We start from the raw sequence: 14693 nt of genomic DNA, 5'->3' as shown, positions 1-14693 counted from the left end.
TCTCTTTAGTTTCATTTTCATGTATTCTTTAGTTCCTTTTTTATTTTGTCCTGTTTCCCCACTCTCTAATTAGCTGTCATGGTTATTCATTTGACCTCTCAGGTGTTTGTCATTATTTCCCTCATTTGCTAAGAACTTAAGTTCCTGTGTTTTCAGGTCAGTTTGTCTGTTCTTGTTAATGCATCAGTGGTATTTTCACTTCCTATGGTGTTGGATTCATTGTAGAGTGCTTCGTCTTCATCTGCTTGGACAATAATGCATGACAGAAGAATGGACCACAAAGGAAAAATCGAAATCGCTTCTATTAATGTTGCCCTGTTTAAAAAAAAAAAAAAAAAAAAAAAAAAAAGCACATTCTCACATTCAGTCATTAATGAGAAGCTGCTGATCAGATGTAAAATGGTTTTAGATTAAAGGGGGGGTGAAATGCTTGTTTTCACTCAATATCCTGTTAATCTTGAGTACCTATAGAGTAGTACTGCATCCTTCATAACTCCAAAAAGTCTTTAGTTTTATTATATTCATAAGAGAAAGATAGTCTGTACCGATTTTTCCCGGAAGAACACGACCGACTGGAGGCGTGACGTGTGGGCGGAGCTAAAGAATCACGAGCGCCAGTAGGCTTTTGCGTTGAGAGCGTTTGGAAGCTGTGACATTACCTTGAAGAAAAAACCATCCAAAACAAACCATGGCTAACAGTCAGATTCAGCGTATATTTATGATCCAGAATCAGATCCCGAGGCTGAAATGGAACAAGAGCAGCATCAGCAACGACGTCTATATGTGGTATGTACTGAAACTGTATATATTTGCTTAGGTTTTGGAAAATGACTAAGTTCCACTTTATGTCGTCTTTTTTTTTTTTTTTTTAAGCTGTACATGTGGAAAGTGCAGTTTGATGACAACATCGCATGTTGTTAACTTGATGTGCTTACACGCCGATAGCTAAGTTAACAACACAGAGATATTTGAAGCAGTTTTACTCACCGCCTGCGGTTCCAACACACGATTGTGACTCTTTTTCGTTGGGACTGCATTATCCTTAAGAAATAAACGATGTGCAAATCCGTCGTCAAACTGGGCCTTGTTTGTAAAACAACCATCTTCGAAATGAAGGGAACAAACACAAACACTTGCACAACTCCGTTGATGCTCTGTAAAAATAAACTCCATCCACTGGTCCCTTAATGCTGTTTCTCTTTTGGTAATCTGTGCAGGGTTGTCTTGCCCTGGAAACCAAAAACAAACTTCTTTTGTGACATTTGGCGACGCTCTCGCTCTGATCAGTGAAGTCTGTTGTGCTCTCAGTGCTCTGCTATACGGGAGCGCGCGCTCTTCCGGCAGAAGTGCCTCAGGACCCATATAAGGAAATTCCGCTCCATCTAACGTCACACAGAGCCATACTCGAAAAAAACTTTCCGAAACTTGTGACAAACCGGAAGGAGTATTTTTGGAACAGAAATACTCCTTCAAACGTACAACTTAATTTTTTAAACTTTGTCCATGTTTAGCATGGGAATCCAACTCTTTAACAGTGTAAACAACTCAGTATGCATGAAATAGCATTTCACCCCCCCCCTTTAAATGGATAGCGTAAAGGTTCGAATGCATTAGGAGTGTATGGAGATGTGTTGGTTGTGTTTCTGGATGCCGTGTGTCTGTAGGATCTGAGATTGTTGAGGTTTTCCCACTCGTAATTTCATCCAGTTGAGAATGCTGGAAATGTGTGGGAAGGATTCGGTGCCAGATGTCAGCGTGCTCTCCGTCTCGTGATGCTAAATCAAACGTGGTATGTAGAAGCCGAGACCGTATTCACTCCATCAACACTTTCTGTCCTCCTCACAACACAACAGGAGTTTTTTCTGCTCTTTTCATAATAATCATATGTTCCACAGAAGAAAGGAAATCATACGAGGGGCGGAGGAAATGATGACAAAATGTTGATTGGATAAAATGACTGTACTGGATTTACTTTCAATACATAAATAATTATAATACATTTTTTTAAAAGTACTATTTAAAATTACTACTGTACATATCTTGTCATATTAAGTAATAATAAAATACTAAAAGTAATACATGATAATAAAAAAATGACCCTCTAAAAATTGCTTTCTCTATTCTTTTTTTATTTTAGCTGATAATTTATTATTTTATTTTAGCTAAGATGTGCTTGGTCTTCTATTCCATCTTCTAGTTCTTTTATTTTAACACTGTCAAACGATTAATCGCAATTAATCACATCCAAAATAAAAGTTTTTGTTTACAAAATATATGTGTGTGTACTCTGTATATTTATTATGTACATATAAAAACACACATACAGTATATATTTTGAAAATATTTAGATTTATATATTTATATTCCTATATTTTTATATTATATAAAAATATATTTAATTTATAAACATGACATATTGTTCTTAAATATATAAACAATACACATACATATATTATGGAAACAAAAACTTTTAATTTTTAAACAATTCATTGCATCCAAAAAAGTTGATTGTGGAATGATTCAAATTTTTTGCGAAACATCTTTGCTTTTTTTCAATAAATGATGATCAGAAGTCTCTTGTGTTTTATGAGACATTCATATCGAACCTGGTTCTCCTCTGTTTCCTGAAGAGAAAAGGATCCGCTGGGATGTAAACGAACATTTCTTATCATGTTCACAAACAGCTTGATTGACCTCTATTATAAATGAGTATTGCTGCTCGTGGGACGCAGCTGCGTTCAATTAAATTAAATGAAGTGTTTTTTCCCCCTGTAAACCAGACGAGTAACTGCTCTCATTCATTTTCTGAGACTCTGTTGAGTTCATATATATATATATATGTCATATGTCACAGACAAATACAATCGTGATGAAGTGGTCTTTAAAAACACTGCTTTGCTTAGTGCCCTAATATATGCATAACTTAAGTTTATCTAAATATATAATTAAAATATATAATATTAGTGCTGTCAAATGAGTAATCGTGATTAATCGAATCCAAAATAAAAGTTTTTGTTTACATAATATGTATGTGTGTATACTAAATAAATGAACATATATAACATATATATGTTTAACTTAAATATATATAACATGCATGTGTGTATTTATATATTCATAATAAATATATACAGTGCACAAAAATATATTAACAAAAACTTTTATTTTGGATGCGACTAATCGCGATTAATCGTTTGACAGCACAAATAATTGATTTTTGAACATTTCAGCTCGGATTAGATTTTATTTTTGTATTTTCAGTTTAGATAAAGTTTTAATAATTTTGTCATGTTTTGACATTATTATTATTTTTATTTTTTTGTAATGTCAGTTTTAGTATGAGTCAACTACCTGAAATAAGTTTATTTTCAATTCTAAATATTTGATTTGCACTTTAGTGTTTGCTTTATGTCAACAATGTTTTAGTTTTAGTTAACTGTAATGCTGTGAGTTGCACAGACTCATGCTTTGCTTCATGTTCTGATCTGGGTTGATGTGCCGGCTTGTCCTGACATATGTATGATTAAATAATGCATGTTTCAGATGGCTGACCATCTAAACCCTGAGGACGTCCATCATCAGACGCCAAATGTGCCTGTGGACACAAACAGACGGCCAGCGTCTCCAGAACCTCGTCAACAATCACATCAGGATCAATAATGCTAAATACAGCCCCTTGTTATGCTCTCAACATCCATGCATTAAGTCCCTATGGAATATGATATCAGAGCTCTTTCCCTGTCAGTGTGTGTAGAAATCTCACGCTATATGACACACTTCTTCACGTCTCATTCAGACTCTGGCGTCAAGCACTCCGGGAAAGAAAGCTTTGAATACTGAATCTTGTGGATCTGAGCTGGACAGATTCAGTCTGATTAAACAGCTGTTCATATATGAAATACTGTGTCCATCATCAGATCTGCTAGGTCTGTATTATAATGAGTATTTTGTAGCATTGTTAATGGTTGATTTGGTAAATCTATGAAGGTATTTCCAGGGATGGTGAAAGAGAGCGCAGTCAGACGTGAGCGTGAGTCAGTGTGACTCCATCAGTCCAGATCTTCATGTTCAGAGCTCAGAGTCGTCGTGAATGGGCCATCTGTGTGAGTCAGGCTTTCCTGACCCTCACGAAAACCAGCGGATCCACCCAACATGTGTGTGTGTGTGTGTGTGTGTGTGTGTGTGTGTGTGTGACAGCTTCAGGGCCTGATGGCTTTCACTGATTCAACTCAGGACTTGCCTTGAAGAGACTTTGGAGGTTCTTGTTATAGAAATTAAAATGCAGTCTTGTTATTAAAAAAATAAAAACTTCTATTACCACTACTGTTGTTGTTGTTATTAGTTATAATATTAATAATAGTTATTGTTATTAACCTTAATAATAAGCACTAAATAATAGTATTATTAGTTATTGATAATAAAACATGTAATCGTAATAAAATTATTAATTTATAATATTATATATTATATAATATATATATATTTATTATATAATGATATAATAGATATATATATATATATATATGAATCTATACTCCTAATTTAATTTAAAGTTTTCTAATTAGTCTTTTTCTATTAATTCTTTTTTCTATTTTTAAAATGAAATTATTTATTATTATTATTATTATTATTGTAAGGAAAAATAATAACATAAGAACTTAATAACAACAGAATATAAAATGTAGTAATAACACTAAAATCATTTATCCATAATAATAAAATAATTCTAGACTTCTAATTTAATTAAAAGGCAGGATCTTTCTTATTTTCTCATTAACATTTCTTATTAATAGAAATATTTTTTTATTTTTATTTATGTTTTTAATAAAGTTATTATTTATTATTGCTACTATATATGTAGTACTATATATGTAGTAATACAAAATAAAAAATATTTATTCACAATAATTTAATAAAAGATAACTCATTCTAGTTTTCGATTAATCCTTCTTATTAATATTTTTTTTATCCTTATAGTAATAATAATAATTTTCTTAATAATAATAATCATCATCATTCTTTATAACAACAAATTAATACAAATATAATTGTTCAAAAGTAATAAAATAATGAAGTAACAAAAACACAATTATTTATTCATAAAGCTATGGTATAATTAAAAGCCAAGAACTTTCTCCCTAATGAGTTTAAAGTTTTCTCCATAATTGTGCAGAATTGGTTTGCTTCAGAAAGCAAACTCATGTTTAATCCAGGATTTTTTCCCCCTATTTCACGCTGTCAGCAGTTTCAGCCCATCAGGGCAAATCAAGGAAGTGTCTGTTTCCTATTATTCACTCATTTATTATATCACTTTCACGTTTATTACCAGCCCTCAGTGACAGAGCCCTGCTTTAACTCTAGACTGATGTCTAACTTCAGACTCAACCTGGACAAGGAAATCAGCTTGTTTAATTAAACAGGTGAAAGAGGATCAATCCGTGAGAGAAACAACCTCTTCCAGACCCAGCGAGAGAGAAGACATGTAAACCAACATGCTGCTGCATGACTGAACGGCTCTCTGGACTTTGTTTTGATTCTCCAGATGTTAAACTTGGAGCGTCACAGTCGATCTCAGACGAGAAGCACAAAACTCCCACAGACTGAGATAGCAAACAATAGTTCTTCTCAGCGTGACTGATAACAAGGCCTGTTCTGTACAGTTTCCCTCTGTACTTCACCTCACGTTCAACTCGTTTGTGTCTCTCTCTCTTCCTCTGCACAGAACGAATGTCTGACAAAATTCATTCTGGTTAGTATTTCTACTGCTTCTTACAGCCTGTCAGTCATTCTCTAATCATTCCTGAGAGACGCTGTTATTCGTCAGATTCATTCAGTGTCACCGTCAATCACTGACACCAATGCTTTATTAATTACTTAGTCTTTTATAGCAGGTGAACAACTTTAAAAAAAGCTTTTTAGAACAGATAATCCATTTACAGATCATATGGCTCGTGTTTGCTTAAAGATTGTTCGATTCGAGAAACAGATATGTGTTGGATGTTAGATGAACAAACAGAATGATTATAAACTGAAGCTTTAAAGCAATAGTTTGCCCAAAAATGAACGTGCTCACTCTAAGCCCATCCAAGATGTAGATGAGTTTGTGTCTTCATCAGATTTGGAGAAATGTAGCATTGCATCAGTGTCTCAGCAATAGATGCTCTGCAGTGAATGGGTGCCGTCAGAATGAGAGTCCGAACAGCTGATAAAACACATTACAGTAATCCACAAATAATCCAGTCCATCAGTTACCGTCTTGTGAAGCCAAAAACTGTGTGTTTATAAGAAACAAATCCAGCATTCAAAAGTTTTTAACTAAAATACCAGTCCATAATCTGTAATAATGCTGAAAAAGTCAATCTCCTGTTGTCTCTCACGTCAGACTCCACCCACATATTTATATCTTGGAGAGCTTGAGGGTAAAGACATTTTCAGCACATTTTATTTCTTGGCTGAATTATTCCTTTAATGCACTGTTAATGTAAAATCCCATTTCTGATCACAAGTGTTAGAAACCAGTCAATTGTTGTCTGTCTGAGCTGTTCCTGTAGTGTTGAGGTATTGGTCTGCTGAGAACTTTCTCACTGTCATGTAAAGTCTGTGATACTGTATGTGAATCTGCCGTCACACATGCATGCATTTAATGGCTGATGTTTGTACAGATCGGTTTACACGGGTTAAAACTAGCATGAAGTGTCATGAAGATTAGTTGAGAGCAGGGTTAGTTGTCACACCGTCTACACTGTAGTGAATGTTTGTCAGAGTTGCGTTAATTTGAGCCAGATATTTATAGAGACGCCACATATCACAGCATTTGAACATTTGGTTTGTCACCTAACAGGAAATAAGAACGTGAGGTGATGCACCGTAATAAACTGATGAACAGATCAGAGGAACTGTTTTTATACATTTAGATCTTTAGATTCTAGTGAAAGCCCAAAAAAAGAGGAAGAGATGAAAGTACGAGAAACACGTTAGACGAGTGATCAACAAGCATGAATTACTAGCATGTTAATCATCTATCTATCTATCTATCTATCTATCTATCTATCTATCTATCTATCTATCTATCTATCTATCTATCTATCTATCTATCTATCTATCTATCTATCTATCTATCTATCTATCTATCTATGTCATGAAAAGTTCATACTTTGTGACAATCATTAATGGACTGACTGATCCATGGATCTGGTTTAGGTTCAGGTTATGGGTTAGTATTTGTTTAAGTGTATTGTGATTGTCATGACCAGTAAAATTTCCAGATGGGATTGTGCTGAACAGGTTTAGGAGAAAAAAAATAAATAATAAAAATCACGAGACTCTAGATTATTTGTTCCACTTCCGACAGTTCCAATACCTTTTAAACGGGGAATGAAATCAGAAAAAATAAAATAAAATCACTTATCTTGACTAAAAAAACGAGTAGCTTTATCATTGCATTACTCTGTGGTGAATCCTGTTTCATTTACATTTGATTATTAATTTCTGTAGTAGCCTATTGCCTACTTGGAAAACACCTCTTAGTGGGAATTATATTTTGGCCACACCCTCCAATTTGTGTGCTTACACATATTGATGAGCAGACATGCTTTCAGATAATTTAACACTTGTTTGATAACATCTAGAAACATTAAAGCTGCGGTAGGTAACTTTTGACGCTCTAGCGGTTAATAAACAGAACTGCTTGTGTCTTGCGGAAGAACATCGTAGCCGGAACTACTTCTCTCTGTTTATGTCTATGAAGAATCACAAAGGTACTGGGTTACTCCGCCGCGGTACCCCCGAAGCAATCTAAAATAGTCCGAATATAAACACTTATTATAGGTGCACCCTAGTGATTCAGGACAAGCTAAAAACACGGTTTGGAAAATGGATTCATGGTGTACTCGCTTATTATATACATTTTTCTACATTTTGAACACAAACAAAGTTACGGACCGCAGCTCTGATTGGTTGTTTTTTACCGGGAGCGATGTATTTCTGCAAATGGCAATAGGAACACTGGGAGGAACCAGAGGAGCTTGATTTATTCACAGATTATCTGTCTCATATTCTACTGTCAGGACATAATGACAGGTTTAACAAATATGTAAAAAAAAATTTTTTTTTTTTTACAAAAGTTACCTACTGCAGCTTTAACTTCTGAATCATAGTTAAATCGATTGTAAAGCGAGTTTGGATTCACTTAATTACTCTAATTACTTTTATGTTGGAATGTGATAAATGCATTTTTGTATTTATGGTTTTTGTAAAGTTTTCTTGAGCACTGAAGTGGCCATGTACAGTAAACGCACTATTAACATAGTTTTATTGATAGCAGTATCTTGGTCAACACCCCTAGACTGGTCATGTGACCAACATGGACAGACCCACTCCAGGTACAGTTTACAGATGTGAGTGTACATCAGCATGTGACTGTTTCATTATGTTTAATGTTTCATTCACACAAAACAAGTGTAATTTTCATGTTGGCCAAACGACATGAAAAGCCCGAGCTTGTGAAACGAGGAAGTCTCAAGCTGTTCGTGGTATCACTTCATCTGAGACAGATGCCCATCAGGAGGGAAACACACGCCCCTCTTCATGGCAAACACACTCAGAACCGCTTTGAAACGTTTCTAGGTGCGAGGAAACGGAGGCTACTGAATGAATCACAGAATCCACACTGAAATTACTCAGACAACATTTGGTTTTTTTCCCCTTTAGGATTATTAATGTAAGAACTACTCAAAAAGTTCTCACAACTTTCACCAATACGGCTATTTAAAAGTTATATAGCTTAAATGTTAAGCCAAAAGTTCCCTTGTTTATTCTTTATTGATATTTGACATGAGAAATCGTTCTGAGATCAACATTCCAAGAATGTAATTCGAACTAGATTAACGTTCTCTGTTGAGATTAAACGCTCTTAAAATAACGTTTTCAGAACGTCCTAAACATGTTATTGTAGCCAACCGAACGTTCTAAGAAACGGTTGTGTAACCTTTACAACCACGACGAGAAACTTAGAATATTAAAAATAAAAGTTCAAATGTCATTATATTTGGGGTGAAACAGAGTTAAGTGTAACGTCCTTTGAAATTTTTTAATAACTAGTCACGACTAGAAAAAAACGGACATTTCAACGTGCAAACATTTAAAACAACGTTCCCGCAATGTTGTTATAACCCAAATGTTTCACATGTAAGGTATCCGATACAATTCCCGTGTTTAAACACGATGGTTCAGTGAGAGCAGATGATAAACACACACACACACACACACCTGTGATGACGATCTTACCTCCACCTGCACGTAAGTCGAGGGAAACCATCCCTTGACTCCGTCCTTCTCTCCCTCCCACCAGCCTCCTTCCAGAGCCTGCGTGATCCGGATCACTTCTCCAGCCTCAAACTTCAGTCCCTGCTGATGCTGCTCCCCGTTAAACGCGTATAAACTTCGACAAAACAAGCCTGACATCGTAAACTCCTCAGGTGGCGAATCGAATCTTTAAAATGTTCCAAAACTGTAATCCGAATGACTCCAAACTCGTCCGAGACAGAGCTTAAGCCGTGTGTGTCATTCTCAAACTCGGAGTGGACTGTAATGTGAACGCTGTCAGGATCGCAGCTATGGCACTGGAGTGAACACACCCACATACACACACACACACACACACACACACACACACACACACACACACACACACACACACACACACACATACACACACACACATACACACACACGCACACACACCATCTTCAGGGACAGCAGAGCTCATTCGCTGCATTGCTTCATTCCGAAAAGCCTGATCTGTGTTACTAAACATCTGTATGATCTAATACAGGAGATCACACTGAACTGCGACAGATCAGACATCTCCTGATGAAATATAGGGATGCCCTTATTATGACAGGCACGATTTACTTGTATCAGTTAATTTAAGAAAATCAAATATTGTGGATGAAGTAGGATTTTTTTTCTGCCTATAAAATCCATATAATAGGCTATTTAGCCTATATTTACACTCAACATCAAAATATATGCATAAATGTAACTTGCTAGCAGTACACTTGGATTAGATTCAATGCACCGATTCTTCATAGCCTACATGGACGAAGTTGACTGTAACAGCGAAGAAAGACAAATATTTATCAAATATTATAAAAAGTTTAAATATTGGCAAACTCAACATTCACTTTAATATGAATCAAAAGCTCCATTTAACTCTTGAATTAAAACGTGTGAGAAATGTTGCATATTTTCCACATAACAATAGCCACATGTTGTGTCGTGGATTTTCAGGGTTTTGTGTGTCATAGAGAAGCATGAGGTACTTTCCTGCTCCTGAAATGAAAATCTGTTAGAAAACTCCAAATGATGTAACTAACACTTAGTGGAGCTACAGAAGTGAACCCGAACGGAATATATGCATCACTCTTCCAGCTGGTGTGGGTGTTCTGGTGTCTCCCTCTCGTGGTCAGATTACTGGAGGAGGGTTATGGTGAAATGCACCACTAAGCGCCAGACCCTTCTTCTCAAATGCACCATGAGCTCTGAACGTCCTAAAGCGGAAGTATTGTTACAGATGTGTTATAAATGTGTAAAGAAGTCGGGATTTACATGCTGTAGTCTATGAAAGCCCTTTCGGCTTTTTATTTATATCTTTTTTTATCCATTCCATAGTATTCCATAGTATTGTGTGGTGTTTAGTGCATTTTGTCAACTACAGTATTTGTATTATCCCCCCCGCAAACGCGACATGGTACGATCCAAGATCTGTCAATGGACGCCAAGCTTTCGCTTTCACGCGCTAGTTATGATTACACGTCAAAATCTCACTATATATACGATGTTTAATCTGTGTGCTCAGGATTTCTAGTAAATTAATCATCTATTTATTCAGCGGAACTGCGCACGAGCCGTTCAGGAGCACAGACATGTGTATGTAGAAGCCACATTGGACTGCACAATTTTGGAACAGTCTATATGTCGTCACTCAAAATAAAAATCAATGAGTTTCAAGACGCTACAATGTTGCGTATCCTCTGTGCGTAAAAACCGATGCGATGTAAATTCCTGAAGAAGCTAGATAAACGTTCACAGGTAAGAATGTGTTGTTGTTGTTGATATGTATTAACTCAGTGTTACAGGATTTAAACTATAGCTGCCTTTTAAATGTCGTGTTAGCTATCGGCTTCATCATGTTGTATTGTGTTAGTTTAGAAAAACAAATGGTCTGCTGAAGTCTACTGCAGATGTGGATATTAATACATGCATATTATTAGTGTTGCAGACACACAGGCCACTTGCTCTCAAGTGTTCACAGACCGGTTTTGACCATTTGTCATTAGACACAGGGCCCTCGACCGATCCGAGGTATCGAAGTCAGATATAAAGTTGTTGAAAGTGCCCAAACAACATCGCCCTGTGTATCATCACATTAAGATACAAGACAGCAATATTCTAATAGGCTAGATTGTGTTGCCTGTAGTAGGCCTAATTGTCTTTTAAATAATGCTAGCTATATTCTCATTTTAGATTATTATAAAGCATTTGATACTGTAAATCATACCTTTTTTGTTTGAATTTCTTGATTTCTTTGGATTTGGCAACAAATATATTTGTGCAGCTACAAACATTATACAAAAACTGGAATAGTTCTGTTAAACTACACTTTGAGATCACTCAAGGATTTAGTGTAAGAAGAAGTGTAGATCCAATTTCTCCTGTTATTTTTATTAGTCATGCAATTAGTTCCATGTGAAAGTTTAATGCAGACAATGAATTAAAAGAAAAACTTCTTATTTAGGAATTAAGATATGTTAAGAACAAAAAAAAAGAAGAATATATTTTAATTATTCCTCTTTATGGAAAAAAAAATCAAATGCAATTTAATAGCTCGTTAATACGAGACTTGTCCTTGATTGGGAGAGTATTATAATCAAAATCTGAAGGGTTATTTAGACTTGTTAACACAGCGATGACCGTAGTAGATGTTTCAAAACATATTATTAATGAGATCGATAAAAGTATATATCATTTTATTTGGAAAAATAAATATTATTTGAATAAAATAACACTTTGTGATTCACTTAACCAAGAAACTGTGTGTGTAGCCTATATAATCATCCATGATGATAATAATAACTGTTTATAAAAAAATGTTTTGACAGTTTTATGGGAAGCTTGTTAATATTAAAATTACAATTAAGAATAAATTAAATACCACATATGTTTTTTTTCCAAATGAATAATATAATCTTATAGCCTATCCATTTAGTTTTAAATATAACATTATAAATAAAAGTCTAAATATAACAACAATTTTCACTCATTTTAAAATATTAATATTTCACTACTTGTATACTGTAGGCTACACTTAGTTTTTTTAATGTACATTAAAAGACACAATAAAGAACAAAGCTGGAAAAAACGTAATTATTGTAAAACCTTAAATCTGTCTTTTGAATGATTTCTAATAAATAAAATGTATATTTATTGATACAGATGTGTTTTCCCCCACTTTAGGTTTTACATTTTTATCATTGTAGCCTATATTGTTTCCTACAATTTGAGTTGATGGAACGGATACTGCATTTCTATGTTTAACTGATAATTGACTTTCTATGTTCATTGTTTAAAAGATTGCAATAAAAAGTGCATCTATCTGTGTGTTTGATCAGGAGAACGGCGATGGAGGATCGTGCACCCCCGGTGTTCACGTTCGGGGTCATCGCGGACATACAGTACGCAGATATAGAGGACGGTTTAAATTATCTGAGAACACGCAAACGCTTCTACAGGAACAGCCTCCAGCTGCTGCGCAATGCGACGCAACGCTGGGAGGAGCAGCGCGTCATGTGCGTCCTTCAGCTGGGGGACATTATTGACGGGTTTAATAAGAGCCGCAGCGCTTCGGAACAGGCTCTAGACACCGTTATCGGGGAGTTTGACAAGATCTCGGTGGATGTGCATCACGCGTGGGGCAATCACGAGTTTTACAACTTCTGCAGGGAAACTCTACTCGCTTCCCCGCTCAACAGCGCGGCGAAAGCCCGGAGTGGAAGTGACCTCCTAGCGGACGACATTTACGCGTACGAGTTCAGTCCCGCCCCCGGGTTTCGGTTCGTGCTGCTGGACGCCTACGACATCAGCGTGATCGGGAGAGACGAGAGCAGCGAGAAACACAAACGGGCATTGAAACTGCTGCAGGAACACAACAACAACCCTGATCTCAATCAGCCGCCAGGTGCTGCAGCCAAACCTGTGGCAGATTCTACTGAAAGACAAGGGAACTAGAGTAGTGTATTACCATATTTTCGGACTATAAGTCGCAGCTGAGTATAAGTCGCATCAGTCCAAAATTAAGTCATGATGAGGAAAAAAACATATATAAGTCGCACTGGACTATATGTCGCATTTATTTAGAACCAATAGAAAACATTACCGTCTACAGCCACGAGAGGGCGCTCTGTGTTTACAGTGTAGCCTGCAGGAGCAATGAGCAGCATAGAGCGCCCTCTGGTGTCTGGAGACGGTAATGTTTTCTCTTGGTTCATGTCAAATTAATTTTCATAAAAATCGCAGGACCAGCCAAAGTATGAAAAAAAGTGAGACTTATAGTCCGGAAAATACAGTTACTGGTGCACAACAGATTCAAGTAAAACAATAATAATAGACTAATAATAATTATAGCAATAATTATTATTTTTTTAAAGAATTTTGGAAAATGTAGGCTGCAGCTGAAGCATGCTGGTTAATTTCATATGAATTTATATTGAAAATAAATTAATTTAACTGCAACTTATTAAAAGGTAGGGTTAGTCAAATCGTTTGTCTTTACGATTATCACATAGCCGTCTCCAAATATAATTTTGACAATTCTTTGAAACAACAAAAAAACCTTGAAGCTTGGGTTATGTTTTAAAATATTATTAAAAATAAATATAGTAAAAAAACAAAAACGGTAATATGTTACCCCAGATCAGTGCTCTTTTCACATACTAAACCAAAAATATAGAATAAACTACATTTAGATATAAACATTAATCTTAAAAAATAGAGATTAAATAAAGGATTTATGTTTCTCAAAGAAAAAAAATACATTTGCTGAATATGGCTCATCCTCGGGTGATCCGAAATGTTTCTTCTTCAGATTTGGAGATATGTAGCATTGCATAACTTGCTCACAAATGGATCCTCTGCAGTGAATGGGTGCCGTCAGAATCAGTCTAAACAGTTGATAAGTAATATTTGGGATTTACAGGAAGCATTATTATGGGTTTTGGGCTTACATTTTAGCTAAAAATGTCTTCATGAAGGAGGTGTTTGGATTACTCATGGTTTATTGTGTTTTCATCAGTGTTTTTATCACTTTATCTGTTTGGACTCTTATTCTGACGGCACCCATTTACTGCAGAGCAGACATTGTTGAGCAAGTGATTAAATGAATCTATGAATCCTGGAAAATATATCTGAACAAGACATGACTTGAGAAATATTACTGTATGTAATCTAAACAAACAGCTAGTAATTGTTGGGGGTGAATTAAAGCCAGTTAAACACAGATGGGAACAGCTTGTTTATCTGCTTTCTTACAGTATTTGGTGGCTTGGAACAAAGGTTTGTGAAATTCAATGGTGGATTCAGCCAAGAGCAGCTCCTGTGGCTCGATGAAGTCTTAACTCTTGCTGATCAGAGACAGG

General features: G+C 35.6%; 2 protein-coding genes across 2 annotated transcripts in view; one reads left to right on the top strand and one right to left on the bottom strand.

Moving 5' to 3' along the window:
* gas7b (growth arrest-specific 7b) overlaps positions 1-9629 on the bottom strand; it is a 33835-nt gene extending 24206 nt beyond the window's left edge. Inside the window, exon 1 of the mRNA XM_026277360.1 lies at positions 9286-9629. Coding sequence (XP_026133145.1) covers positions 9286-9462 — 177 coding nt within the window. The 5' untranslated portion in view covers positions 9463-9629. The remainder of the gene's footprint in view (positions 1-9285) is intronic.
* Positions 9630-10675: 1046 nt separating this feature from the next.
* adprm (ADP-ribose/CDP-alcohol diphosphatase, manganese-dependent) overlaps positions 10676-14693 on the top strand; it is a 5033-nt gene continuing 1015 nt past the window's right edge. Inside the window, exons 1-3 of the mRNA XM_026277354.1 lie at positions 10676-11091; positions 12672-13237; positions 14589-14693. The exon at positions 14589-14693 is cut by the window's right edge and continues 18 nt beyond it. Of these exons, the coding sequence (XP_026133139.1) occupies positions 12682-13237; positions 14589-14693 (661 nt within the window). The 5' untranslated portion in view covers positions 10676-11091; positions 12672-12681. The remainder of the gene's footprint in view (positions 11092-12671; positions 13238-14588) is intronic.

Source organism: Carassius auratus, chromosome 12 (assembly GCF_003368295.1).
Source record: "Carassius auratus strain Wakin chromosome 12, ASM336829v1, whole genome shotgun sequence".
Lineage (NCBI taxonomy): Eukaryota > Metazoa > Chordata > Actinopteri > Cypriniformes > Cyprinidae > Carassius > Carassius auratus.
The sequence above is the reverse complement of the archived record's forward strand: the minus strand, read 5'-3'. Positions and strand labels throughout refer to the sequence as shown.